Source organism: Salmo salar, chromosome ssa29 (assembly GCF_905237065.1).
Source record: "Salmo salar chromosome ssa29, Ssal_v3.1, whole genome shotgun sequence".
NCBI classification, from domain to species: Eukaryota; Metazoa; Chordata; class Actinopteri; order Salmoniformes; family Salmonidae; genus Salmo; species Salmo salar.
The window spans coordinates 863,671-890,870 of NC_059470.1; the positions used below are offsets into that span (position 1 = coordinate 863,671).

Sequence of the window (27,200 nt, forward strand, 5' to 3'; positions counted from 1 at the left end):
TGTGAAGATCTCTAGCCCAAGGAGTGTCTTATCCCGACGTCAAACGCCTCTGCTATTTCCATCAGGACCAGCCGTCATCTCTTTTTCTTAACTCAATATCACACAGAGGAAAAGACCTTGAGGAAATTATTATTAGAGGAGAAAACCCATTACGAGTGAACAGGTAACGAAAACAGCGATGTTGACATGGTAATTTACAGTCGTGAAAAAGTGGTAGAAACCAGAGGATATTTCTGGTCCTGGAGAAGTTAAGAAAAGGCAGGGTCTGCATCCCAAATGGCACCCTATTCCATATATAGTGCACTACTTTTGACCAGTTTTGACCTATGAGTCCTATGGGTAGGCCCTGGTCAAAAGTAGTGCACTAAATAGGGAATAGGGAGCCATTTGGGAGGCGGGGCACACAGGGTCTCTGAAACCTTCCTGCCCTGTGATCTATCATGCTTCTCGTCAGCCATGACAGTCCTGCCTATTGGACCTGTGGATGTACAATAGGTCGGTATACCCAGGAAAAACAAACAAGAAATAATTGTGGTGGACCATCAACTCGTCATTGACGTAGGCTAGTTGTCGCTGAGTGTTCCTGGCTAGGCCCTAGTGGCAGTAGGTTACAATGAAATGGCAGTTGGATAGACAGTTAGACAGATTGAAATAAAGCACATCCACACAGTGAAGAAGTGAGGAGGCTCTTCCTTTACAGAAACAATAACAGTCATAAAGATGATGTGAATAACAGGTAGGAGAGAGAGGAAGAAAGAGAGGGATGACCTGTTTCTGTTTCGCAACACACTATGTGTCTAGACTACATGTCTGCGGACCGTTACCCGTCTGGCTTGGCTCGGTCCGGTCGGATGGCGAAGCAGTAATGATGGCGGTGATGACACTCGATGCTGTGCTCGGATTCGAAACATTTCGCCGTCTCGCTGTCTGCCACCGTCGAACTGCCATCCGGCACTCTGCCGATATGTTGTTTTCTCTCAGCATGGCTAAAGTGTGAGAGAGAGAGAGAAGCCCTGGTAAACACATCACTAGCTGAACTGAACACTGTCAGTTGAAATGGAAAAGGAAACTATATCCCTCTATCCCCTGTCTCCCCCTGCTCTCTGTGTCTTGTGTCTCAGCTATTGGGTTAAGACGACACTGAAAACACAGGGTGTCTGGAGAGCGAGAGATTGAAAACACAGGGTGTCTGGAGAGAGAGAGGCAGCGGTCATCAAAATTAAGTGCCTCATTTGCATAAACACACTCAGCGTATTTGCAAATATGAATAGATTAACAAAGTCTTGAAACAGGGCTGAAACCTCCAAAAACGTGCTTTGTCTAGGCCTACCTGCACTCACCTGCGCTGTCTAGACTCAGACTGCCTCATTAATTACTGTTGTTGTCACGTTCTGTTGCATATTTCAACAAGTGTAGCCCATCTACACTTGTAGCCCATCTATATTTTAACCCAAACAACTACATCTTCCCCTACTGTATTTACTTATTTATTTATTTTTCTCCTTTGCACCCCATTATTTCTATTTCTACTTTGCATTTTCTTCCACTGCAAATCTACCATTCCAGTGTTTTACTTGCTATATTGTATGTATTTGCCACCATGGCCTTTTTTGCCTTTACCTCCCTTATCTCACCTCATTTGCTCACTTTGTATATAGACTTATTTTTCTACTATATTATTGACTGTAGGTTTGTTTTACTCCATGTGTAACTCTGTGTTGTTGTATGTGTCAAACTGCTTTGCTTTATCTTGGCCAGGTCGCAATTGTAAATGAGAAGTTGTTCTCAACTTGCCTACCTGGTTAAATAAAGGTGAAATAAATAAAATAAATAAATAAAAAAGTGTGCCATTAGCAGGATAACCTTTAAATAGAAATCAACACGCTTGGCTCTGATTACACCTATCTATTGTCGTGGAAATTCAGTACTGAGAGAGACTTGGTCATTTCTTTAAACAATCATCTTTATTTAATATCGATTCATTATTGCAATAATGAGACTGTCAGCCCACCAGTCTTGACTGACTGTTAGGCTGAGAGTCTAGCCTTTACAGACGATGCACAGTTTTTATATAGCTGATACCAAGATTGCTTAGTCAGTCATTTCTAACCTTCCCATAAGCCACCTTGGTTATCTACACAGGATGGCTTTTACTTAGTTTCCCAGATGCCAGGAAGATGAGACAATGAGGCATTGTTCTCAACTCTTCCAGGCTCTCTCTATTTCGAGTCACACACACCACATCTTGTCTATAGAATGCTAGCTTTTAGGTTTTTATCACCAACATCAATCAATTGTCAGCTTCAAGCGATCTCTAGTAGAACCCATGTCCTCAACACCCAGACTAGCTGCAGGGTCATTGAGTGGAGACCATAAAACACACAATTAGCAGGACAGAAATATCTTACTGTTTGTTAAATAAATAATTGTTACATATCTAACAAATAAGGTGAATACCAAATTTTCCCCTCACACTATACATATTTTACATTGTTTGCGAGATCAGACATAACATCACTATAATGTCTTCATTTTTGGAAGTTCCTTTCATTTCAGCTCATCTAATTTGTTAACATTTCAACTGTATTCAATTATCCCTCAATTCCACAAAAAATGAACACCCATTCAAATAAAGTAATATTCTTTCCCTTTCTTGTGATATATGTGTCGGTGACGAGTTAAATCCCTGAACAAGCGTTCTTATAGATGCAACGGAAGACAATGTATTCCATTGAACCCATTTCAGCCATTACCGGGGTGTGTTTGACAGGTCATTACAAACATTTCCGCAGTCGTAACGTTAATGGGAAGAAAACAACAGGCACAAGCAAGAGTATGAAAGAGTTGCAGGAGCACAATGAAAGCAATCAATCCAGCGAGATTTAAGTACTAAGTGGATTTTGTACCCCTCAAACACAAAAATAGATGGCTGTAAAAGACAGATCCTCAGGTGGGCAGGGCATGCACAATGCTACAGAGAGGGAGAGAGAGAGAGTGTCTGGATGAATGCCTGCTGCTGCGTAAAGGATTGAGGGCTAGCTACCTTCTGGGGGATCACCTCTCTCTCAGTCATTGGCTAGTCCAGGCAGACTGGGGCCCAAGATGGATGTCTATTCCAGGAAATATTTTTACTGAAAATGGCCAGCTGTACTGTACAGCCTGTGCTATGGCCTTCATGTCAACCATCGATGAGATTCACCTCAGTGTGGTAGATTGAAGTGGGGTTGGGGTTGGAAACCGTATCATGTTAGAAGAGATGGTTGACCAGAAAATGTTTGTTGGACGTTGATGATGGAATTTCTGTGTAGTTGTACACGTGTAACATCATATAATACGGAATCTGTCTCCTTTTTTCCTCCCCACTGTGTGTGTGTGTGTGTGTGTGTGTGTGTGTGTGTGTGTGTGTGTGTGTGTGTGTGTGTGTGTGTGTGTGTGTGTGTGTGTGTGTGTGTGTGTGTGCGTGCGTGCGTGCGTGTGTAACACAGGGAGCCACAATAAAGTGTGATGAGCACACAGGAGCCATCCTTGTTGCCAGGATCATGAGAGGTGGAGCTGCAGACAGAAGTGGTAAGTTCTCTCTCTCCTTCTTTCTCTCTTTCTCTCCACTCTCGCTCCCTGTCTCTTCCCCCACCCTCTCTCTCTCTATCTCTTTCTCTCTGTTGTGCCCCCTGTAATCAGTGTGTAATGTAAAGTGTATTTATGCCCTGTAGGGATCTCACAGTGTGAAATTGATATGTAGGGGTGATTTGCCAAGCCCAATAATCACTAATACCACCATGAAGGAGAACCACACACTGCTGGAGAGCAGAGAACAACCCCCCGAACTGTGTGCGACTAAAGCAATACAGCCTCACACGTACATTATACTCAGTTTAATACTTATGTATTGTTTAGCCTGATATTAACTTCCAAAGGATTTATATTAGGTAGGTCAGTATTTGCTATTATGTGTATAGCTGTGCATGTATGCACTCTGTGTTATATGTCTGTGTCTTCTTGACTTGTTGTCTCCTTCCTCTCTCTCTCAATTCAATTCAAAGGGCTTTATTGGCATGGGAATCACATGTTTACATTGCCAAAGCAAGTGAAATAGATAATAAACAGAAGTGAAATAAACAGTAAACATTACACTCACAAACGTTTAAGAGAAACAGAGACTTTTCAAATGTCATATTTTGGCTATTTACAGTGTTATAACAATTTGCAAATAGTTACAAAGGGGAAAATAACTAAACATAAATATGGGTCTCTCTCACTCTCCCTTGTCTTGTCCCTGTTCCAGGTCTGATCCATGTAGGGGACGAGCTGAGGGAAGTGAACGGGATTCCTGTGGATAACAAGAAGCCTGATGAAATCCTCCGCATTCTGGTGTGTGTTTGTGTGTGTGTGTGCGTGTGTACGTGCTTGCGTGTGTGTGTTAGTCAATGCTTGTGTGTGTGTGTGTGTGTGTGTGTGTGTGTGTGTGTGTGTGTGTGTGTGTGTGTGTGTGTGTGTGTGTGTGTGTGTGTGTGTGTGTGTGTGTGTGTGTGTGTGTGTGTGTGTGTGTGTGTGTGTGTGTGTGCTATCATTGACCTGCTGTTTATATTTGTGTTTTGGCCCCATGGCTATAGAGATTTACAGTCTTGTTTGTAGTGGCAGGACTCTCTCCTCCTAACTCATCCTCACTGGTCAGCCATGTCCCTTTGATTCCTCTATGAGTTAATGGCTAGGCTAAACTCTGGCTGCCCCTTCTGAACCAGCAGGCCCAGGAGCAGGCCTCTGTTTGGGACATGTTGGGCCACATAGTCCCCCTGGAAGAGACAGGCAGGGAGGGGGTTCCTGTAGGGGTCTTTGTAGTCCCTCCAACCACACACACGCACACACACACACTGCCACAGTCTTCAGATCAGCTCTGGGGAGATGGAGCTGGAGAGGAAAGAGAAAGATAGTTTGGAACTGGTAGACTGTTAAAAGCAGTCCTCTTGACTCTCCTCTTCCCTCTGATCCACTCCCAACAGTCATCCTATCCTAATGGCCCTCTATTGTTGAAAAATAAAACAGCTCTTCATATTAAAGCTCTCTCATTGGATTAGGCTAGTTGGGTTTTGAGTTATTTTCAATGAAACTGGAGTCTTTATTTTTTCTTCCCCTCTTTCCTCGTTCTCTCTCTCTCTCTGGTTCTTTCTATGTCTTTCTCTTTCTCCCTCTCTCTCTATCTGTCTATCTCCTGTCTGTGTTTCAGGCCCAGTCTCAAGGGGCCATTACGTTTAAAATAATACCAGGTATCAAAGAGGAGGCGCCGAGCAAGGAGCCCAAGGTAAGGTCCTACTGCTGTCCTGCCGTGCTCATTATGCTGATGGTTTTACACACATGGTTTAGTCCAAAGTGGCATCCTATTCTCTATTTAGTGCACTGCTTTTGACCAGGGCACATAGGGCTCTGGTCAAAAGTAATTCAATATTTAGGGAATAGGGTGCCTTGATTTTGAACAGGGCTTACAGTGCATTCGGAAAGTATTCAGACCCCTTTTTCCAATTTTTTTTTTATGTTACAGCCTTATTCTAAATTGTATTCAATTGTTTTTTTCCTCATCAATCTACCAACAATACCCCATAATGACAAAGCAAAAACTGTTTTTTAGAACATTTTGAACTATCACATTTGCATAAGTATTCAGACCCTTTACTCAGTACTTTGTTGACAGCGATTACAGACTCAAGTCTTCTTGGGTATGACGCTAGAAGCTTGGCACACCTGTATTTGGGGAGTTTCTCCCATTCTTCTCTGCCGACCCTCTCAAGCTTTGTCAGGTTGGATGGGGAGCGTTGCTGCACAGCTATTTTGAGGTCTCTCGGATTCAAGCTCAGGCCCTGGCTGGGCCACTCAAGGACATTCAGAGACTTGTCCCGAAGCCACTCCTATGTTGTCTTGGCTGTGTGCTTCGGGTCGTTATCTTGTTGTAAGGTGAACCTTCGCCCCAGTCTGCGGTCTTGAGCGCTCTGGAGCAGGTTCTTCCATCTCCAGCTCTGTCAGAGTGACCATCAGGTTCTTGGTCACCTCCCTGACCAAGGTCTTTCTCCCCCGATTGCTCAGTTTGGCCGGGCAGCCAGCTATAAGAATTTCTTGGACCTCATAGCTTGGTTTTTGCTCTGACATCCACTGTCAGCTGTGGGACCTTTATATACACTGCTCAAAAAAATAAAGGTAACACTTAAACAACACAATGTAACTCCAAGTCAATCACACTTCTGTGAAATCAAACTGTCCATTTAGGAAGCAACACTGATTGACAATACATTTCACATGCTGTTGTGCAAATGGAATAGACAACAGGTGGAAATTATAGGCAATTAGCAAGACACCCCCAATAAAGGAGTGGTTCTGCAGGTGGTGACCACAGACCACTTCTCAGTTCCTATGCTTCCTGGCTGATGTTTTGGTTACTTTTGAATGCTGGCGGTGCTTTCACTCTAGTGGTAGCATGTGACAGAGTCTACAACCCACACAAGTGGCTCAGGTAGTGCAGCTCATCAAGGATGGCACATCAATGCGAGCTGTGGCAAGAAGGTTTGCTGTGTCTATCAGCGTAGTGTCCAGAGCATGGAGGCACTACCAGGAGACAGGCCGGTAGTACATCAGGAGACGTGAAAGGAGGCCGTAGGAGGGCAACAACCCAGCAGCAGGACCGCTACCTCCGCCTTTGTGCAAGGAGGAGCAGGAGGAGCACTGCCAGAGCCCTGCAAAATGTGTCTGCTCAAACGGTCAGAAACAGACTCCATGAGGGTGGTATGAGGGCCCGACGTCCACAGGTGGGGGTTGTGCTTACAGCCCAACACCGTGCAGGACGTTTGGCATTTGCCAGAGAACACCAAGATTGGCAAATTTGCCACTGGCGCCCTGTGCTCTTCACAGATGAAAGCAGGTTCACACTGAGCACATGTGACAGACGTGACAGAGTCTGGAGACGCCGTGGAGAACGTTCTGCTGCCGCCACATCCTCCAGCATGACCGGTTTGGCGGTGGGTCAGTCATGGTGTGGGGCGGCATTTCTTTGGGGGGCCGCACAGCCCTCCATGTGCTCGCCAGAGGTAGCCTGACTGCCATTAGGTACCGAGATGAGATCCTCAGACCCCTTGTGAGACCATATGCTTGTGCAGTTGGCCCTGGGTTCCTCCTAATGCAAGACAATGCTAGACCTCATGTGGCTGGAGTGTGTCAGCAGTTCCTGCAAGAGGAAGGCATTGATGCTATGGACTGGCCCGCCCGTTCCCCAGACATGAATCTAATTAAGCACATCTGGGACATCATGTCTCGCTCCTTCCACCAACACCACGTTGCACCACAGACAGGATGCTTTAGTCCAGGTCTGGGAGGAGATCCCTCAGGAGACCATCCGCCACCTCATCAGGAGCATGCCCAGGCATTGAACGGAGGTCATACAGGCACGTGGAGGCCACACACACTACTGAGCCTCATTTTCACTTGTTTTAAGGACATTACATCAAAGTTGGATCAGCCTGTAGTGTGGTTTTCCACTTTAATTTTGAGTGTGACTCCAAATCCAGACCTCCATGGGTTGATAAATTGGATTTCCATTGATTATTTTTGTGTGATTTTGTTGTCAGCACATTCAACTATGTAAAGAAAAAAGTATTTAATAAGATTATTTCATTCATTCAGATCTAGGATGTGTTATTTTAGTGTTCCCTTTATTTTTTGGAGCAGTGTATAATATTATTATTTTTATTATTATATTATTTTTTTCATAAGCTTGCAAAACTTTTTAAAAACCTGTTTCGCTTTGTCATTATGGGGCATCGTGTGTAGATTGAGGGGAAAAAATATTTGATACATTTTAGAATAAGAGTGTAATGTAACAACATGTTGAAAAAGGGAAGGGGTCTGAATACTTTCCGAATGCACTGTATATGGCTCTGGTTAAAAATAGTGCTCTATAGATATCAAGGCTCAGGCTAAGACCCAGATGCAGACACAGGAGGTGGATAATACGAGTCTCAGAGTTTATTAGAGTACAAGGGGCAGGCAAAATGTAAGTCAAGGCAGGCAAAGAGTCGTAATTCAAAATAGCATCAGTCAGGTACAGGACGCAGGATCAGGGTCAGGAGACAAAGGGCTGTGAGACAGAGGTTTAATCCTAGACACATGAAAAGCGGGGTGTATACGGAGGGTGCGGGGCAACAGAAGATGAACAGCAGAGGGGCTAAGGATTTTAGAGAAGGGGCAAGGGCCGATGAAACGGGGGGGAAAGTTTACAGGACTCCACCCAGAGAGGCAGGTCCCGAGTGGAAAGCCATACCCTCTGCCCGAGCCACCTGCCGCCGGAATCCCTCACATTTGTATAGCCCCACTGCGCCTTATGGACCAGGCTCTCTATACCCCAGATGAGTGCAGCCGCTAGACAGGAGGTAGGGAGGATGGTTTCGGGGTCAGACGGAGTAGCAGCGGGGCTATACAAATGTAGGAGTGCATCAGGCTTCACATTCTTGGACCCTGGGCGGTGGGAGAGAGTGAAATTGAAACGGGTGAATAACAGGGCCCAACGAGCCTGCCTAGAGTTGAGGCGCTTGGTGGTGTGAAGATATTCCAGGTTGTTATGGTTAGTCCACACTAAGAATGGGTGTTCCGCACCCTCCAACCAGTGCCTCCACTCCTCCAACGCCATCTTGAGGTGAGGAGTTCTCAATTTCCCACATCATAGTTCCTCTCAGCAGGGGTGCAGACCCTGCAGGGGTGCAGCTTTTGGTCCTGGGCAGAACGTTGGGACAGGACGGACCCCACTCCGGGAGAGTGGCTTGCTGCCTAATAGGGAACTCTGCGGAATTGCTCCAGCAATGTATTGAATGCATGGTCATAGTGTTCTGCCAGGGTATGGAGTCCCTCCATAAGGCTTTGCAGTAACTCCTTGTGTCTTCTAATGGTGGCTCCTTGGGAAGAGACAGCGTTGCGGATCTTGTCCAAGTCTGCTGGGTCAGTCATGGCCAGTGCATATTACCAAGGCTCAGGCTAAGACCCAGATGCAGACATAGGAGGCGGATATTATGAGTCTCAGAGTTTATTATAGTACAAGGGGCAGGGAAAAGGTAAGTCAAGGCAGACAAAGAGTTGTAATCTAAATCAGAGTCAGGCAGGTACAGGACGGCAGGCAGGATCAGGGTCAGGACAGGCAGAAAGGTCAAAACTGGGAAAACTAGGAAAAACAAAAACTAGAGCACAGGAAACACGGGAACATGCTGGTAGGACTTGATTGGACAAGACAAACTGGCAACAGGCAAACAGAAAGCGCAGGTATAAATACACAGGGGATAATGAGGGGAGATGGGAGACACGTGGTGGTGGGTGACAATAGAGGGAATTTGGTGCTATTTCAGACTTTTTGTGAGTGGACTGAGAGGTCCTCTATAGCTGCTTACTGCCTCTAGTGCTGGAGTGTTAGTATGCATCCCAAAATATACCTTATTCCCTATATAGTGCCTATAGTGCACTACTTTTGACCAGGGCCCATGAGGCACTATATGTGACCCGTTTCAGGAAACTAGGTGTCTTTTGCAAGTCACGACTTCACAGGAGAGCCATTTGAACATTTAAAAAAATATATATTTTTATCAAAATGCGTTTTTTTTGCCAGAAATGCGTTCCTTCATATGCCTTAATAACAAACGTGTATGCTATCTGTAAATACCAATACAATTGTTAAATTACAAGCCTAGTTGGTTAAGCCGTAGAAAACAAGCGCAACCTTCCCACTAGCCATAATTGGCTAATATAATGAGTGGTCTGGACATGCCGAGAGAGGAGTTGGGATTGGTCTGCCATATAGAGGGCTTCTGTCAATTTGAGCTGGTCAGTCTGTGTTGGTAATCCTGTCAAACACGTCTTTTTAAAAAAAATTGTCGTGTAGTGGCGCTGCATAAGTGTTGCTCTCCACTTTCTGGAGGATCGAGTTTTGAAATCAGTGAAATTAGAGTATGATAGCTTAAGAGATGGAGAAAACGCCTGTCTAAGAATTACATCTTCAAACTAAGGGCAACCGTGGCATGGCATCTGTGACAGGGAGATGCAGCCATCATGCATGATGATGTATACGGGTGCAATAGTCTAGCTAGCTACATTTTAAGACATTACACGTTTCAAATTTTGACAGAAAGTGGTTTCATTTCAAGCTAAAGTGTACTGTTAGCTAGCTAGCTAACGTTAGCTGGCTGGCTCCCTAGCTAACGTTATGTGTATGACGTTATTATTCGTATCCCAGAGCCATTTGCTTTGCCAGTTAGAGCCTAATGTTAGTGAGCAAACATTGAACCTGGTTGGTTAGCTCCCAGCAGATTCATGCTGGGTAGTAACAACATGATTGGGCACTATGTTCATTGTTGTTTAACTAGCTAATGTTAGCTGGCTGGCTCGTTAGCTAATGTTACGTGATGTGTGTGATCTTACATGTGGTTTACCTAGCTAGGTTCATTGTTTACCTAGCTAGCTAGCTACATGTCTTAAGCTAAAGTGTACAACACCCGTTGAATATGGCCGATGTCAGTAAACGTTGGCAAAAAAGTGTAATGAAATTGTTGCCAGCAGAGCTAGTTAGGCTGTTTTCATGTTATCCAAACAAATCATCGGCCAGAGCGTCAAGTGTGCGCTCCAGGAGCGAAACGAGATGGCTGGGGCTAAAGCTTAAGAAGGTGTGAACGATGCTGAATGGGTGTAGACAAAGAAGAGCTCTTCACTAGATACCAAAACATTCAAAGGCCATTTTCACAAAAGTGAGTTTACAAGTTTATCAACTTTCAAAGCAGAATTACTTTCCCATTGTTCCTCAAGAATATAGTGTGTGATATACCATTTTGTAGCTCTGAGTCTCTACTTTTATCCAATGTAAAAAACACAATTTGAAATTATGCTACATTTGACCAAATTAGTCACATACAGTATTTGGAATACGTTGCTTTTTGAGATGCAGACATTTGTAGGGAAATATATTGATACAGTTGCAAGATTCACTATTTGTTCTAAAATAAGTTGGGGGGAAAAAAATTGGTGTTCACACGTGTATTCGTTTGATTTACAGTTGCACAGGACCAATAACAAAAAAAGATGTCCTGAACTAAATTATTCAAAATTCTATATTAATTTGGTTCCAAACAAGTGATTCTCATTTATGTGTAATTTATCTCACCTGTGTTAAGTTGCAGGTACCTCTGAAAATGTAGGAATCAAAATTCTAAAACAACAAATGTAATTCATATTTTACATTGCTGGACACATATCAATTTAAGCAACCATCAACTAATTGATTCAGAAAAACTTGTCTTGAACTGATTCGTAGAGTATGATATGGTTGCCTGTGTCTGGGTTTCTGTTGTGGCTGTAGGTGTATGTGTACTGTAAATGTAGTTGCTCGTAATGTTAGGTGGGTGTTTTAACTGAAAATCCACCGTCTGGCTGTATCCTGCATTCTCCAACTCATAGTAGTGATGTATAGTCTTTCATAGACATTTATCAATAACAGAAGGGGACTAGGGAGAGTAGGGGGCTCAGGTCAAAACACAAGCTGGAATATCATTTGTCAGAACACAGGGTGCATGTGTGCATGTATGCATGTATGTGGGGGTGGGTTGGAGGGGGGTTGTACTCTCTGTCATACTTTAATGGTTTTAATATGTCAATTTCAGACATCAATCTAAACCTGTGTATCGGTGCCAGAACTTCAGCCTCCCCTCTGTGAAGAGCTAGTTTACTATTTTTCCTGGGCTAATATAAATATGTTGAAGTGCGGGCTAATTGGGTACACATGTGTTAAACTGTAAAAAAAAAAAAGAAAAAAAGAAACGATGGACAAGGGCAGAGAGGAGAGGGAGATACAACCGGGAGCTTTCAGCAAGGATGTAATTGGTTTATTATGCTCTTGGGCTGTTTAGCCAGACCCAAACATAAGGTCCCCGTCTGAAACATAATTTCACTACATGGCAACATAGCACTCCACCCTGGCACATGCAGAGACGAGCAGAGACTTTGTCCTTTGTATCTCTTTCTCTCTCTCTCTCTCTCTCTCTCTCTCTCTCTCTCTCTCTCTCTCTCTCTCTCTCTCTCTCTCTCTCTCTCTCTCTCTCTCTCTCTCCGCTCTCGCTCTATGCACATGCTCACCAGTGGCTAAGGACTTGTAATCTACTGTGACACTCCTGTAGCGTCTTTGAGTGAGGATGTAGTGAGTTGTTTTCACTATAAAGTTAAAGATGTCCCTCTCTCAGGTCTTAGCTCTGTTGTGTTGATGACAAGGTGTGTCCCTGCCTCCCCTGACTGCCAAGATAAATTAGCCCACCTCGGAAAAAAACTTTTTTTCCCTGTTCAGTAGGGAAAGATTACTGATGTTAATTTGACCTGCGAATCAGCCAAATTCACAAAGTGGAACGAAGCAGGAGTCACATTTGGAGGCTCTGACTCAGTCAATGTTAAAGTCTCGCCACTCTCGGAGACGGCTGAAAGACTTTAGTCTTTAGGGGTGTTCCTACCCCCATTTCCCTATATAGTGCACTATTTTTGACCAGAGCTCTATCTGCCCTGGTCAAAGAAGTGGACTATGTAGAGAATAGGATGCCATTTGGGATGCCGGCCATGTTGATGGAATAACCAAGAGAGGCCTGGGCCAATGGTTGCAGGTAATAGACTCCTGATTGCACAGACCTTTCCTGGCCAATCACGTTAAGCGACAGTGAAGGGCATCTGTTCTGGTTCCGAAGCCGGGATAGGCTCACATGGCTGTAGCGACGGCCTACCTTGATGTCGCCACGTCGACTAGGGGGGAGAGGAGACGCCGGAGTGTGGAAAGGTAACTGCTGTCATATTTTTGCTGTCTTTCTTTGTCTCTCCACCACCTGTCTCTCTCTTTTGTCCTCTCTCCCTCTCCCCCCTCTCTCCACCTTCCCCTCTCTCTCTCTCTTTCTCCACCCCCCCCCCGCTCTCGCCTCCCTTCTCCCTTCCTCTCTCCGTCTCTCAACCCCCCCTCCCTCTCCCGTCCTCTCATCTCTCTCCAGATGTTTGTGAAGACACTGTTTGACTACGAACCAGCGGAGGACAAAGCCATCCCGTGTAAGGAGGCGGGCCTGACGTTCAAGAGGGGAGATATCCTTCAGATCATGAGCCAGGATGATGCAACCTGGTGGCAGGCCAAACACGACAGCCATGCCAACCCCCGCGCCGGCCTCATACCCTCCAAACAGTTCCAGGAGAGGTGAGTGAGCTACCTAGACAGATCCTAACTACCTACCCCCCGTCCCGCTCTCCCTCCTGTCACCCTCGCCCCCAGCCTTGTACCCTTCTAACTGTTCCAGGAGATGTGAGCTACGGGTCAGACAGCTCCTCTACACCCCCAAAACTATGTACTTCAACTCCACCTCTCCCCCATAACCCCCTGTCCTCCTCACCCCCTCCCCCATGACCCCCTGTCTGCCTGGCACCCCTACTACAAGCCCAGCCGCCCCCCTAACCCCCAACTCCCTGTCTTCCTCTCCTCTCCACCTTTCCCTCCTGGCCCCTCTCCCCTTTTCTCAGCCAGAGGCCAGGGTGAGGCTTGTCTATATGCCTGTCTGTCTGCCACCCTCATTACAAGCCCAGCCCAGCCCTAGTGTTTCATTGCCGTCACAATGAAAGGAATTACTTTTTCCCTCTCTCTCTTTCCTTTCCCCCCTTCCATTCCTCTCTCCATTTGACTTTTTCTTCCCTTTCTTTTGCCTGGCCTCACACTGCCAAAATACTTTGGATTTCCGCGCACGTCTGGCCCGAAATGAGTAATGACAGAAAATGATAGCACTGGTACTGATCCACTTTGGAAGGGGAGAGGATGGAAAATCGCACAGTGGCGTGCTTAGATGGCTGCTGATGTGCAACACAGGGCTGGAGGGATGGGGCAGTTTCTTGGCGACCGACGAGCAGCTTTTTCAATAGCAGGCATAGTGTTTTTTGTACTTTCTTATCCCACCTCTCTCTCTCTCCCTCTTTCTCTCTCCCTCCTCTCTCTTTTTCTCCCTCTCTCTCTCTTCTGCTTCTTATTCCTTTTCTTTTTCTCTCTCTTTTTCGTCCTAAAGAATGAACAGAGTGGATATTTAAGAATGTTTCTGGGTATCATAGCAGAAAGTGTTTATTAATCCCTGTGCGGCTGTGAAAGCTGATGGTTTTATTGTGCTTCTTCTCCCTCTCCTATCTGTCTCTCTCCTCTTTCCTCTCCTCTCTTCCTCTTCTCTTCTAGGAGATTTGCACTGCGTCAGCCCGCCGCACATGTTTTTCAGGCCCAGAAGCTCTCCAGCAGAAAATCATGTAAGAATATATCACAGCCACACACACAAGCACACCCAGAGATCATCTATGCATATATCTCCTGCCACTAGCCAGTCACTCCCTCAGTGGAACAGAACAGGTGCCTTAGTGAGGGCCTTCAGCATACCTGACAGGGAGTACATGGGGATAGCTGTCAGGAGACTGGTCCACTAGGCTCATATGTTTATGATTGATTAACAATCAGGTGTAAGCCCTACACTCTGAAACGCTCCAAGGCTGCAATGCTGGTGCTCGTCTAGGGAAATGTTGTGTCTGGCTTGCTCCCTCGCACCCTCCCTCTCTCTGTTGTATATTTGGGGCTGCCCTCTGGAAAACCTCTCCCTATCCACTATAAGTGCTGCTCTGCAAGGTTTATTGAAGAATTAATGATCTGATAGGAAGGAGACTGTATGTGAGGATGTGATAGGGGCTCATTCTCAGAGCTGTAAATTAACCACCCGCCAGCTGAGCACCGCTCTGGTTTACACATTAACATGTTTTACTGTGTGGGAACATGTGGTCCTTCTGCCTCAAGATTGCACCACACACACACACACACACACACACACACACACACACACACACACACACACACACACACACACACACACACACACACACACACACACACACACACACACACTAATAGCCACACACACTTACCTGGTGCTGTAATAACACTGTTATTATGACACTTTACAATATTAACAGTGAAGTGATTAACAGGTAATTACAAGGTAATTAACACTTTAGACAGAAACCAACTATGTCTGTCCCGAGGTGTTTATTTCCCTATGCAGCCCCAGACCTAGCTTGTCAGAGTGTGTGTACACAGTACCTCTCAGGCATGTCAATGTGTGTGTCTGTGTGTATATGTGTGCGTGTCAAAGTGTGTGTCTAGTACTGTGTGTACACACTGCCTCTCAGGCGAGGAGGTGTTTATTCCTTTTCTCTGTTCCCTCTCTCCACCTTTTCGCCATGCGGCTTCGATCCCTCCCTCCATCTCTCTCTCTCTCTTTCGATCTCTCTATGTGTTCTGTCAATCTCCACGTCTGACACATATCCAGTAGTAAAGCCAAGGAGCAGACAGGTTCTTTACTGTAACATATAATATTATTCATCTGGTTCCTAAACATATGAGCAGAATACAGATGCTGCTGGTTTGGATCTGGTCTGGTAGCACAAACAGAGTCCATGTATAAAATAGTCTAATATAACTAGTGTATATAACGTGGCTTCTCCAAGCTCTGATGCTGCTGATGGTCATTAGTAGCCCACCAAACTTGCTAACTGCCTGGTACTCAGCACTCTACTGTCCCTCTAATCACTCTGACATCAGGGCAAATGTAATCAAAAATCTAAGCAAACACTTCATGAGAGCCCATGAGCTCATGTTGCGCAACATTTATATAGGCTATGAAATTGTGTGAGAAAACAGAGTAATGGCCTCTATTAAAAAGAGGAGGTTCCAATCAGCTTTCTATAGGCTCGGCCTACTATATTTATTTCACAACTTTCCTAATATTAAGCACATTGCTTCTCTTTACAACAGGAGTATAGTCTACCTGGCTGGCATGACAATGAACCACGGGAAAAGCGTCCTCCATTCGCTATTTAAGTGCATAGATGACATGTATTTTTTCCCTGCCCCTGTTCTGAGACAGGTGCATGATAATGGTCCATTCTAAATGAAAACTAATTTCACACATATATTATTTACTATATGTAAAGACAAGATTCAATTAAGAATAGTCTGATGGGTGACAGTATTGGCCTATCATCTGTGAATGATACAGTATATTGACACTTGTAAATGATGCCCAGCTTATTTGCAGTAAGGAAAGAAACAGCGCTTGCCTTTTTTTTGTGACTTTTTCAAATCATAGTCACACAACTCATATAGCCTAGCCCATAGGCCTGTGTGTTTTGATAAGGTTTGTATCACAACTAAAGTGGCCAAATAACTTCTTAAAATGAAGCACATTAATCCACTTTACAACAGGAGTTTCAATTTTGGGGAAGATAATTTTCACCATAAAAATGCACTTTTATAATAAAGCATTACATGCATAATCACATTTGCAGTCACTTTTGAGAATGGTGAAATGTATTTTGATGGTGTAGGCTTTATTAAATTGATTTATTAGACTAAAATGTAGATTTTCCAAATATCTGCGTCAGTGGCTTGTAGGCTATACATGGAAGCCAGGAGATGCTAAATGTGTTTATGTTAATGATCAATTACTGTGAGACCGGCAGTTATTTGCTTGACAATCACCGGCTGACAAAATGTCATGACCGCCACAGCTCTACGCACGTGCAGCAGTAGTAGTATGTAATACCTGTGTATGTGTCCCAAATGTCACCCTATTCCCTATATAGTGCACTTATTTTGACCCAAGTCCTATGGGTTCACTATAAAGGTAATAGGGTGCCATTTAAGGGACACACTCTCTTTGAGCAGTAGCAGTAGGTTAATGTAATGCCTGGGTGTGTATCGTAAATACTGGGCGGCCGTACAGTATGATGAATATAATGTACCTGTGTTGAGTAAGAAGTCCCAGTCTCAGGGTGTGTCCCCAATGGCACTCTATGCCCTATATTCCCTATGGGCCATTGTCAAACGTAGTGCAAAGGGAATAGGGTGCCATTTGGGACATTGTCAGGTTTTGATGTATGAGCTGGGAGCTGTTCTCTACTACTCTACATTCACATACTCTACTGTACTCACTGTACTCTGTAGGAGTTACTGGACATATTGTTTTCACTGTATAGGAGCCATGTCTACTTATGTTTAGCTACCCAACACCAACCCTCTCTGAGGCAATGTAGAGAATGACATAACACAGAAGAGGGAGTGAAGAGAGAGGGAGCCAGAGAGAAGGGGTAAAGAGAGGGTAGTAGAGAATCTGGAAATGGAGGGGAAAGGTTCAAGAGAAACCGAACAAGAGAGACAGGAAGCATTGTGGGGAATGAAAGGGGGAGCCAAAGCGAAAGGGAGAGTTAAAGAGAGAGAAAGATAAAAAGGCAGGAGGTGAGAGAGAGAGATTCAGAGGCATAAGGAGAGCGTGTGAGAGAGAAAGAGAAGAGAGAGTATGTGACCCTATGGACTGTCGGTAGCCAGGTCAGGAGGAGGGGAGGGCGAGTTCCTCTGGTTTAGACCAGACTCTAGTTCAGTCAGCCCTGTTTGGCTCTGGCCAGTCATAAAGCATTAGCTATTTGAAAGATACCAAAGATACCTGCTGTTACAGAGGGAGATGGTGTGTGTGTGTGTGTGTGTGTGTGTGTGTGTGTGTGTGTGTGTGTGTGTGTGTGTGTGTGTGTGTGTGTGTGTGTGTGTGTGTGTGTGCAGACATGCGTGCATGCAGTTGTTTGTGCACGTGAACGTGTGTGTACATACGTGTGTTTGTTTGTGCGTGCCGGGGGTACGGGGATCTTAGTGTTTCCAGCCCAGGAGCAGGAGCTGTCTCAATCGGCTGGAACAATATTGATATTGGACTGAAACGGCCTATCTAGCTTCACTTAACCGTGTCCATGTAGGCCTTATAAATAGTCTCATTCTCCTTCTAAGATGTACCCTATGTTGGAATAATGTAGATTTATGCCTTAAAACATTTGGTAATAAAAAGCTTTAGCCTTAGTTGCTATTTTTGAATAGCATCCATAAACATAGTTTGGTTAAAGTATTTTTTCCTGAATTTCATGGTGGCTAGTCTAGGCTGGTTTTGATACCTCTCGCTCCCTCCCTTTGTCTCCCCTTCCTCCATCACTCATCTTTTGTCCCTCCATCATTACCCAAACCTTGAATCATGTCCCTCTGACTTTCTTCCAGTCTGCTGTTCTTCTCTTTATCCTCTATCCATCTCATTCCCTCTCCTATTTCTCCTCTACGCATCCTCTTCTCTACCCTCTCCTACTCTCCTCTACCCTCTCCTAATCTCCTATACCCATCCTCTCCTCTATCCATCATCTCATTCCCTCTTCTTTCTTCACTACCCAAACTCTCCTCCAGTCTGACAGAGGCTTGACAGAGGTTTGACCGCCTGACAGCTTCCTGAGCGATTTTACTATAGCATGTCTCTCACATGCGAATCCCCTATAGCTCGTCTCGCCATACATTATTATAGCACGCCACGTCTCTCCATACTTTTGACATGTAATCACTCCCCTGTCTGACTGTATAGTAGTTAGGAGCTCTAGCCTAGCTGCCAAAAAACGTGGGTGCACTTATAGCTCACCTTGAGGCCTTCTCTGTCTCTCTCCCTCCACAGGTTACTGTTGTCTCGTCAGACACACGCTCACTTTCTCTTAACTGCTGAAAGATTTAACCGTTTTTTTAAATGGAATACTACTAAGTGCCCATGAACCTGGTCTTCCCTCAATTTATAGAACTATTTCAAATCTCAATTCAAATGTACATAACTATTTAAAGTCTCAACTGAAATGGTCACAGACAGAGGAGTTCAAAACCAGTTCAATCCAGTTTAAACTCAGTTTAATTTCAGCCAGGAAGGTTGTCTCCATAATGTCTATTAGAGACCACACTTCACATAGTGTTTTGAATGGCCTCACAACTAGCTGCTCCGAGTTTTAGTATTACAAATAAATAATGAAATAATAAAACCGTCAACATCAGAACAACTCATAACACAGTGTGTTAGTTATTAATCTCTGTGCGTATACATTTCTGGATAGACAGTCATTATTAACGTTCATTCTAAAACGCAATCATGAACAGGTTACAGGCAGAGGAGATCAAAGGTTCAAATGCAAACCAGCTCCCCTCGTTACCGACGGTTATGGCAAGACTGTACACAATCTATCTAACCGCCGTCGTTCCAATCTCTGTCGTCCCAACGTATGAAAACTATCTAATTTCATGTCATCTGGAAAATTCCGCCCGGCCCGGTCTCATCCTGACCATAAAAAGGTTGAGTTTGTTCAAGGAAAGGAAGGAGGGAAGGCCATCTCCATCTGTGTGTTGGCCTCCAGGCAGAGTGACATCAGCCCATAACTCAGAGCCATTCAGAGCGTGTTGACTGGGGGTCATTCCACAGCCTCTTCACCGGTAAGGGGATAGCTGAGAGATGAGTCTCACTGCCAAGGAGGAGGAAGATGGAGAGAGGGAGGGGGACAGACAGAGAGAGAGAGAGAAAGAGGGACAGAGAGAGAGGTGGAGAGAGACAGGGAGCTGGAGAGAGACAGGGAGCTGGAGAGAGGGACAGAGTGACGGCGAGAGGGAGAGACTGAATGAGTGGGTCAGTGACCAGGTAAAGAGCTCACTGCATGAGGAGAGAAGACATCTGCAGTATAGGACAGTGCTGGCCTGTATTGGGAATCCCTGCCCTGTAGTAACCAAAAAAAGTGTCCAACAAATCAAAATATATTTGAGATTCTTCAAAGTAGCCACTCTTTGCCTTGATGACAACTTTTCACACTCTTGGCATTCTCTCAACCAGCTTCATGAGGTAGTCAACTGGAATTAATTTGAATTAACAGGTGTGCCTTGTTAAAAGTTAATTTGTGGAATTTCTTTCCTTCTTAATCCATTTGAGCCAATCAGCTGTGTTGTGACAAGGTAGGGTTGGTATACAGAAGATAGCCCTATTTGGTAAAATACCAAGTCAATAGTATAGCAAGAACAGCTCAAATAAGCAAAGAGAAACGACAGTCCATCATTACTTTAAGACATGAAGGTCAGTCAATCCGGAAAGTTTCAAGAACTTTTAAAGTTTCTTCAAGTGCAGTCGCAACAACCATCAATCGCTATGAGGAAACTGGCTCTCATGAGGACCACCACAGCAAAGCAAGACCCAGAGTTTCCTCCAATGAACTCATCCTCTGCAGCAGAGTTACCTGCCTCAGAAATTGCAACCCAAATAAATGCTTCACAGTGTTCAAGTAACAGACACATCTCAACATCAACTGTTCAGAGGAGTCTTTCATGGTCGAATTGCTGCAAAGAAACCACTACTAAAGGACACCAATAAGAAGAAGAGACTTGCTTGGGCCAAGAAACACGAGCAATGGATGTTAGACCGATGGAAATCTGTCCTTTTATCTGATTAGTACAAATGTGCGATTTTTGGTTCCAACCGCCTTGTCTTTGTTTGACACAGAGTAGGTGAATGGATGATCTTTGCATGTGTGGTTCCCACCATGAAGCATGGAGGAGGTGTGATGGTGTGGGGGTGCTTTGCTGGTGACACTGTCAGTGATCTATTTAGAATTCAATGCACACTTAACCAGCATGGCTACCACAGCATTCTGCAGCGATACGCCATCCCATCTGGTTTGCGCTTAGTGAGACTATCATTTGTTTTTCAACAGGACAATTACCCATCACACCTCCAGGCTGTGTAAGGGCTATTTGACCAAGAAGAAGAGTGATAGAGTGCTGCATCAGATGACCTGGCCTTCACAGTCACCCGACCTCAACCCAATTGAGATGGTTTGGGATGAGTTGGACTGCAGAGTGAAGTAAAAGCAGCCAACAAGTGCTCAGCGTATGTGGGAACTCCTTCAAAACTGTTGGGAAAGCATTCCAGGTGAAGCTGGTTAAGAGAATGCGAGAGTGTGCAAAGCTGTCATCAAGGCGAAGGATGGCTACTTTGAAGAATCTCAAATATAAAATATATACTTTTTTGGTAACTACATGATTCCATGTGTTATTTCATAGTTTTGATGTCTTGACTATTATTCTACAATGTAGAAAATAGTAATAAATAAATAAAAACCTTTGAATGAGTAGGTGTGTCCAAATTTTTGACTGGTTCTCTATGTCTCTGTTTCTTGGAGCACACAGCTCCTGCAGTAGCATAGCATCCACCAACCCAGGCCTTCCCCTGTCAGAGTTTTCTCCCCCCCCCCAGCCACAGAATCCAACCACAGAGACACCATAGAGGCTAGATGTGAGGCAATGTCCCCCTCTCCCCTTTTATTTATCCCTCTTCCCCCCCTCCATCTCACCCCTCTGTCACCCTTCTGGTGAGGTTTCATTGTGGAGCTCTGTGATCCCCGGACCCCCGGCACGCACAAACAAACACACGTATGTACACACACGTTCACGTGCACAAACAACTGCATGCACGCATGTCTGCACACATTCCAATCCTCTCTCTCTGTGTGTCCCTCTGGCTCCGTGGGGTGCCTTGGGGCGTCCAGTGACAGTCTGACTGCACTGCAAGCGCTATAGCCTCATGCAGCGTGGGCGGCCATGATGGCTCGACTTCTCAGTAAATGATAGGCTCTACTGTCACAGCAGGCCCCGGCGCGTAACGACAATACCAGCACTACTTTCTTACTCTCTCGTCTCTAGAGTAGACAGACTACTGCTCACAAAATGTAGGTCTGGAGGACCAAAATATCAAAGTCCCTTATAAACTAAAACTTGAAGATTTTGGCCGGCTACCGCTGTCTTGCAAGTAGCTACCAGCTTCGTTCTTCGTTCTCTGATTTTCCCTGTCAATACTTCATCCTGCGTGATATTATCACATGGTTTTCCATCGGTCGAAGAATGTAGATGAATAAATAGTTGCAACTAAACTATTACTTCAACTTTCCTCGTTGTGTGCAGATAGCCAGGAGATGAAAGTAGGGGCACAGTGTAATGAGTTCAGTTAGCTTTGAAGGTCGATAGATATCACTGTCACGCACATTCTCTACTTCCCTCTCATATACTCTCATTCCTTTTTCCTCCCTCTTTCACCTCACTCTCTTTCTCAGCCACTGTTCCCTGATCTCTCTCTTCAGTCTCTTCAGATGCTGGTTTTACTTAAGATGTCACATTACAATAGGAGGAGGCAGCATCGGAGAGAACATTGCTGTGAACACACACTAACATGTGAAACAAGATGTCAGATAAAGGCTTCTCATTCACATTACCCTATCCCACTTAAAAACAACCCTTCACCACGAGAAGCTTTTAGTGTGTATCCTAACCTCCTAACCACCGGTTCGAGAAACAACTCCATTCTTTTCCGTGATCATTCCTGACTGTTGTTATGGCTAGCCATTACCTTGTAGCGTGATGCAACATCTGCCCGCTCTGCAGTGCGCTCTGGGAATAGCGGTCTGCTGTAAGGTGAGCTCGAGGCTCTCATAGATGCAGTCCTGTATGTTTTGATTTAACCCTGTTTGCTGGAATTGGGACCACATGAAGGGAAGGAAGCTTTTTAAGTGGCTCCAAATATTCCCCTCAGTGTGCAGAGGCTGGGGTCTGGGTGTCTGGGGTCTGGATGTATGACCTCCCCTCTTCTCGGGTTTAGTCCCAAATCGTACCCTATTCCCTAGAGAGTGCACTACTTTGACCAGAGCCCTATGGGCTCTGTTCAAAAGTAGTGCACTATTTAAATATTAAGGTTCCATTTGGGACACAACCCTCTTCTCTTCCCGAGCCACCACGGAGCATCTCGTCACTGCTGTGCTGTGGCCTCACCAGACTGCTATGTGGTTGCATGGGCCTGCATCGGCTTGGGTTGTTGGGTTAAGTGATGCTGCCACACAGGACAGTGTCTGTATCACTAGAGATAAATACTCTTGCGTGTCCCAAATGACTCCATATACTTTCTCTGGACCACAGCCCTAAGTGTGCTACTTTTGACTAAAGCCCCATGGTCAAAGGTAGTGCACTATATATGGAATAAGGTGCCATTTCGGGCACAGCTTCTGTTTATTTCTATGGTCTGTGTCACTAGAGACCAAAGCATAGTTGGATGAGTCTCAATTCAAGAGTCATGAATGATGTTGAACATGTTTTCATGTGGAGTTTTCCTGAATGCTCCAGATACTGTGCCTCAATTTTTATCAAGTATAAATGTTTTTCCCAACTCATCAGAGGACAATGGATTTGTCCCAAATGATACCCTATTCACAAAGTGCAATACTTTTGAGCAGGGCCCAATGTGTTCTTCCTGTGGTGTCCTCACAATTAACAACAGACAACATGCGCTGTGTCTTTTATTTTATTAATTTAATATTTGTACCATATGTTGTTTCTTTGTTTCTGTTGTTTCTTTGCTTTTCTAGACTATATAGCAATTTAATTTGGTAGGTGTCTCTTTTCCATTTAACTCTTCCCTTTTGTTAATACCACTCCTATTTAATTTCTCACTTTTATCTCTTGCTTTCGCAGCGCCTTTCGAAGCTGAGGAAATAGAAGGTACAGCTTGTCAGACTAACTGCTGCTCACCTAGACTGACTCATAGATACATAACAGCTCATTGGCTAGGTACCCAGCCAGCACCTCATTTGCTGATCAGCCTGTTGACATTACTTTGCCGTGTATCTGTAACTGCATCCCAAATGGAAACCTATTCCCTTTGTAATTCCCTCAGCTGGTCAAAAGAAGTACACTACTTAGGGAGTAGGGTGCCATTTGGGACGCAGATGTATCATAACGTGTCAGGGATGGGGGGAGCTCGGCAATCTGCATTCCTCTCATTTCCCGATCCCCCCATATCCCACTGTTTGTGTTCGCCTGTCTTCTCATGTTAACTGAAACGGTTGTAAAGAGGAACATCGGGTGTCTCTGTCAATTTTTCTGTTAAATACTCCTGCTCCGAGGAAACCAAGATGAGCTTAAGGTTATTGTCTTTGCTGTGCAGGGCAAATCTTACCGAATCTTCCTCTTTCACTTACTAACTTATCACTTTCATTATAGGAGACATAATTTAACTGAGCCAGGGATAGAGGCTTATCCCTTCACACGCATAGCTGACTGTAGCTGCTTGTAACCCCCCCCCCCCCGTTGGTTCAGCATAGCTTCATGCTATGTATGATGCCATAGCAGGGTCATGCCAGCCGCAGAACCAGGCTCTCTCTCTTATGTACATTGTTCTATATGGTCCATTGAATATATGATATAAAATTATGTATTACTGAATATTTATCTTATTCAGTGGGAAAGGTGAAGTGTAGTCTGATGATGTGTTTGACCTACCTGTATGTCTGTGTATTTGTCTCTCTTCCCTCTATGGTACTGGGCTGTGCTGTTAACCATGTTCAGTGAGTCTGTGTAGATGGGTAGGCCAGCTGGCTCGGTTTGTGATCTGTTATGCCTGTTGCTCTCTAACTCCTGTTCTTCTCTTCTGGCTACCATGCTCTTTCACTCTCTCTCGTTCTGTCTCCTCTCCATCGCCAGCAGATGACGGTTGGTTCTGTGGCTTTGGCCTCTATTTAAACGGATACCACTTAGGTGAGACATCATCTGTCCCCCTCAGTCCTTTTCATAGATCTGTCCCCCTGCGCAGCTTGTCCCTCGCCCCCTGCCATGCAGTAGCTGTTCCAGACACTGTCCCTCCGCCCCAAGCTATACAGTAGCTAGCAGTTAAGACCCCATGATTCAGACCCTAACAGTAGTGAGACACTGGAGTGTGTGGTCATGTCCCACAGACCCTGCCCTGTGCTTTACTTGCCAATTATGTCCTGTTCTCTCTCAATACAGTAGTCTACATTTCCCCTCTTTCCTCAGTCTGTGAGCTAGCATGTCATGGAGGTAATGTATAGATTGCAATACTTAGGAGAGCAATTGTTTAAAATCATGTGGTGCCTATATGTTTCTTTTGTTGACATTGTCTTGTTTGTGGTGCTATAGTGCCCTGTAGCAGTGTATCATGGATTTATATAATTTTTTAGGCATCATGTCATAAATATTTTGGGTTGTACTGTAGCTATGCTCTCCTGTTTGGGTCTAGTGAAATAGATCTCTGTACATGTTATATGATTCATTCGGGTTAAAGGGACAACATCTTTTCCATTCTTTGTTCTAAAGGTCCAGACGATTCTCTTCCCGTCAGTTCTGTTGATGTGGTCCTGCTAGCCTCCTCTCTCTCCCTCTCTCGCTCTCTCTTCCCTGTCGTTGATGTGGTCCTGCTAGCAATTACGGCTTGTTCTGTTCTGGAACCATCCTCTGGGTTCTGGTTCCAATTCTCTTTGCGTGCAGAAACTGTTCCTCATTGTGTTGTTATTACCACTGTCACTTTCCCGACAAATCATAAATTATAATCCCATCAGAGTACCACAGAGTGTCCTGGCTGCTTCTCCCAAACCTCCTCTTCTCTCCCCCCCTGTCTCCCCGCTCTCTCTCCTTCCCTCCCTTCTTCTCTATCCCTACCGTATACACCAGGCTACGTGAGGCTCTGTTGAGGTGACGAGGCGGTCTAGTGTCTGGACATTCCGAGGCACAATAACCCTTTTAGACCAGTTGATTTCACAGGAGAGCCAGTGCACATTTAGTTTAGAAATAAAGACTTTGAGTTATGTCTGCCAAGCTCAATTGTCATTCTATAGGGATGACCTTTCAAACACCCGGCTGTTTTCTACTTCTCTGTGTCTGTGGGATATGGTCAAAAGTAGTGCACTTTATAGGGAATAGGATGCCATTTGGGCCACAGCCTATGTGTTTGCCCATGTTGTCACAGTGCCCTTATTATGAGGTTGCTGACCTCAACTTCTCCTCTTCCTCCCTCTTCCTCCCTCAACCCCAAACAACCTCCACTGTTGGTCCCAGTTAGGGTTGCACATTTTGGGGAATATTCAGAGGTGGAAACTTTCCTTGAGGAATATATGGGAATTAACGGGAATTAACGGAAATATATGAAATGAATATTATTACCATTTAAATGTAGATGTTTTTTGCATTGGATATTGTCAAGTTGGTATAAATGATTCAGGAGACAAGCGCAGGAATGCGTAATAGGGTTTTTTATTGCACCAAAATTACAAGGCACGGCGACGAAGACCAAACAAACACGTAACAAAACACAGGATTGAACCCCAAACAAAAAAGCGAGGAATACCTTGAATAAATAACACACATGCACAATGATTAACACACGGGACGAAACCTGTAATCATCTGCGCAATCCACAATGGCATGAAAGCCAAAAAACACAGCACAGGTACTCACACTCATCAACGGACATAGTAACAATAATCGACCGCCCAATGGAAACCAAATTGCACATATTTATAAATACAATCAGTGGGAATAGGGGCCAGGTGTGCGTAATGAAAGTTCCCGGAGGGATCCATGGCAGATATATTTACCATATCATATGGAGACAGAAACATAACCTTTTACCTTATCATAAGTAGACATAGTTGCAAATGATTAAATCCTTCCAATATAAATAAAAAATGAATTGAACTTTAGTTAAATGAGTTGACTCTTCACATGGGATTATTTCACTGAACAACAAAAGAAAGGGAATATTGAATGATCCCCAAAATGATCCCAAAAACGTTTTCAACCTACATCTGTAAAATGATAGTTTAGAAACTAAAGCTTTGGTTGTCTTCCTCTCAGGCTTCCATGTCTTCTCTTTGGATCTCCTCAATGTCCACCTCTTGAACATCAGACTCTGAGGCATCATCTTCACTGTCACTTTCCAACCTTGTTGAGGATGGCTCGTTATCAGGCTCAACAAGCCTCATATTTGCCCGGGTGGTCACCAATTTTTCACCCCTTGTATTGGTCAGCCTGTTGCATGCTTTAGTGTGTGTGTGTTCCCAAACAAGGACCAGTTGCACTCTGAGGCGGCTGATGTTGGTGGGATTTGGAGGATGATGGAGGCAACAAGGGAAAGAGCCTCAGATCCACAAAGTCCCTTCCACCAGGTGTCTGATGAGATATGTTGGCACGAATGCCATATTGCATCTCCAACCCAAAGCCCTTGCTTGGAAGTGTACTTCTCCAGATTGCCAAGAACCTTGCCCTCATCCAGGCCAAGGTGACGAGACATGGTAGTGATGACACCATAGACCTTGTTGATCTCTGCACCAGACAGGATGCTCTTGCCAGCATACTTGGGGTCCAACATGTACGCTGTGGCGTGTATGGGCTTCGGGCAGAAGTCTTCACGCTTTTTGATGTATTTCAGAACTGCAGTTTCCTC

The 27,200-nt window shown here is 44.7% G+C and overlaps 1 protein-coding gene across 7 annotated transcripts in view; it reads left to right on the forward strand.

Moving 5' to 3' along the window:
* Positions 1–27,200, forward strand: part of LOC106590020 (MAGUK p55 subfamily member 7) — a 284,039-nt gene that overhangs the window by 195,043 nt on the left and 61,796 nt on the right. For all 7 annotated transcript variants that reach the window (XR_006762736.1, XR_006762737.1, XM_014180502.2 and 4 more), the window contains 5 exons: positions 3,486–3,567; positions 4,283–4,368; positions 5,222–5,296; positions 13,026–13,222; positions 14,237–14,304. Coding sequence is in view for 5 of the 7 variants with exons in the window: in XM_014180502.2 (XP_014035977.1) it covers positions 3,486–3,567; positions 4,283–4,368; positions 5,222–5,296; positions 13,026–13,222; positions 14,237–14,304 (508 nt within the window). In the remaining 2 variants the exon portion in view is untranslated. The remainder of the gene's footprint in view (positions 1–3,485; positions 3,568–4,282; positions 4,369–5,221; positions 5,297–13,025; positions 13,223–14,236; positions 14,305–27,200) is intronic.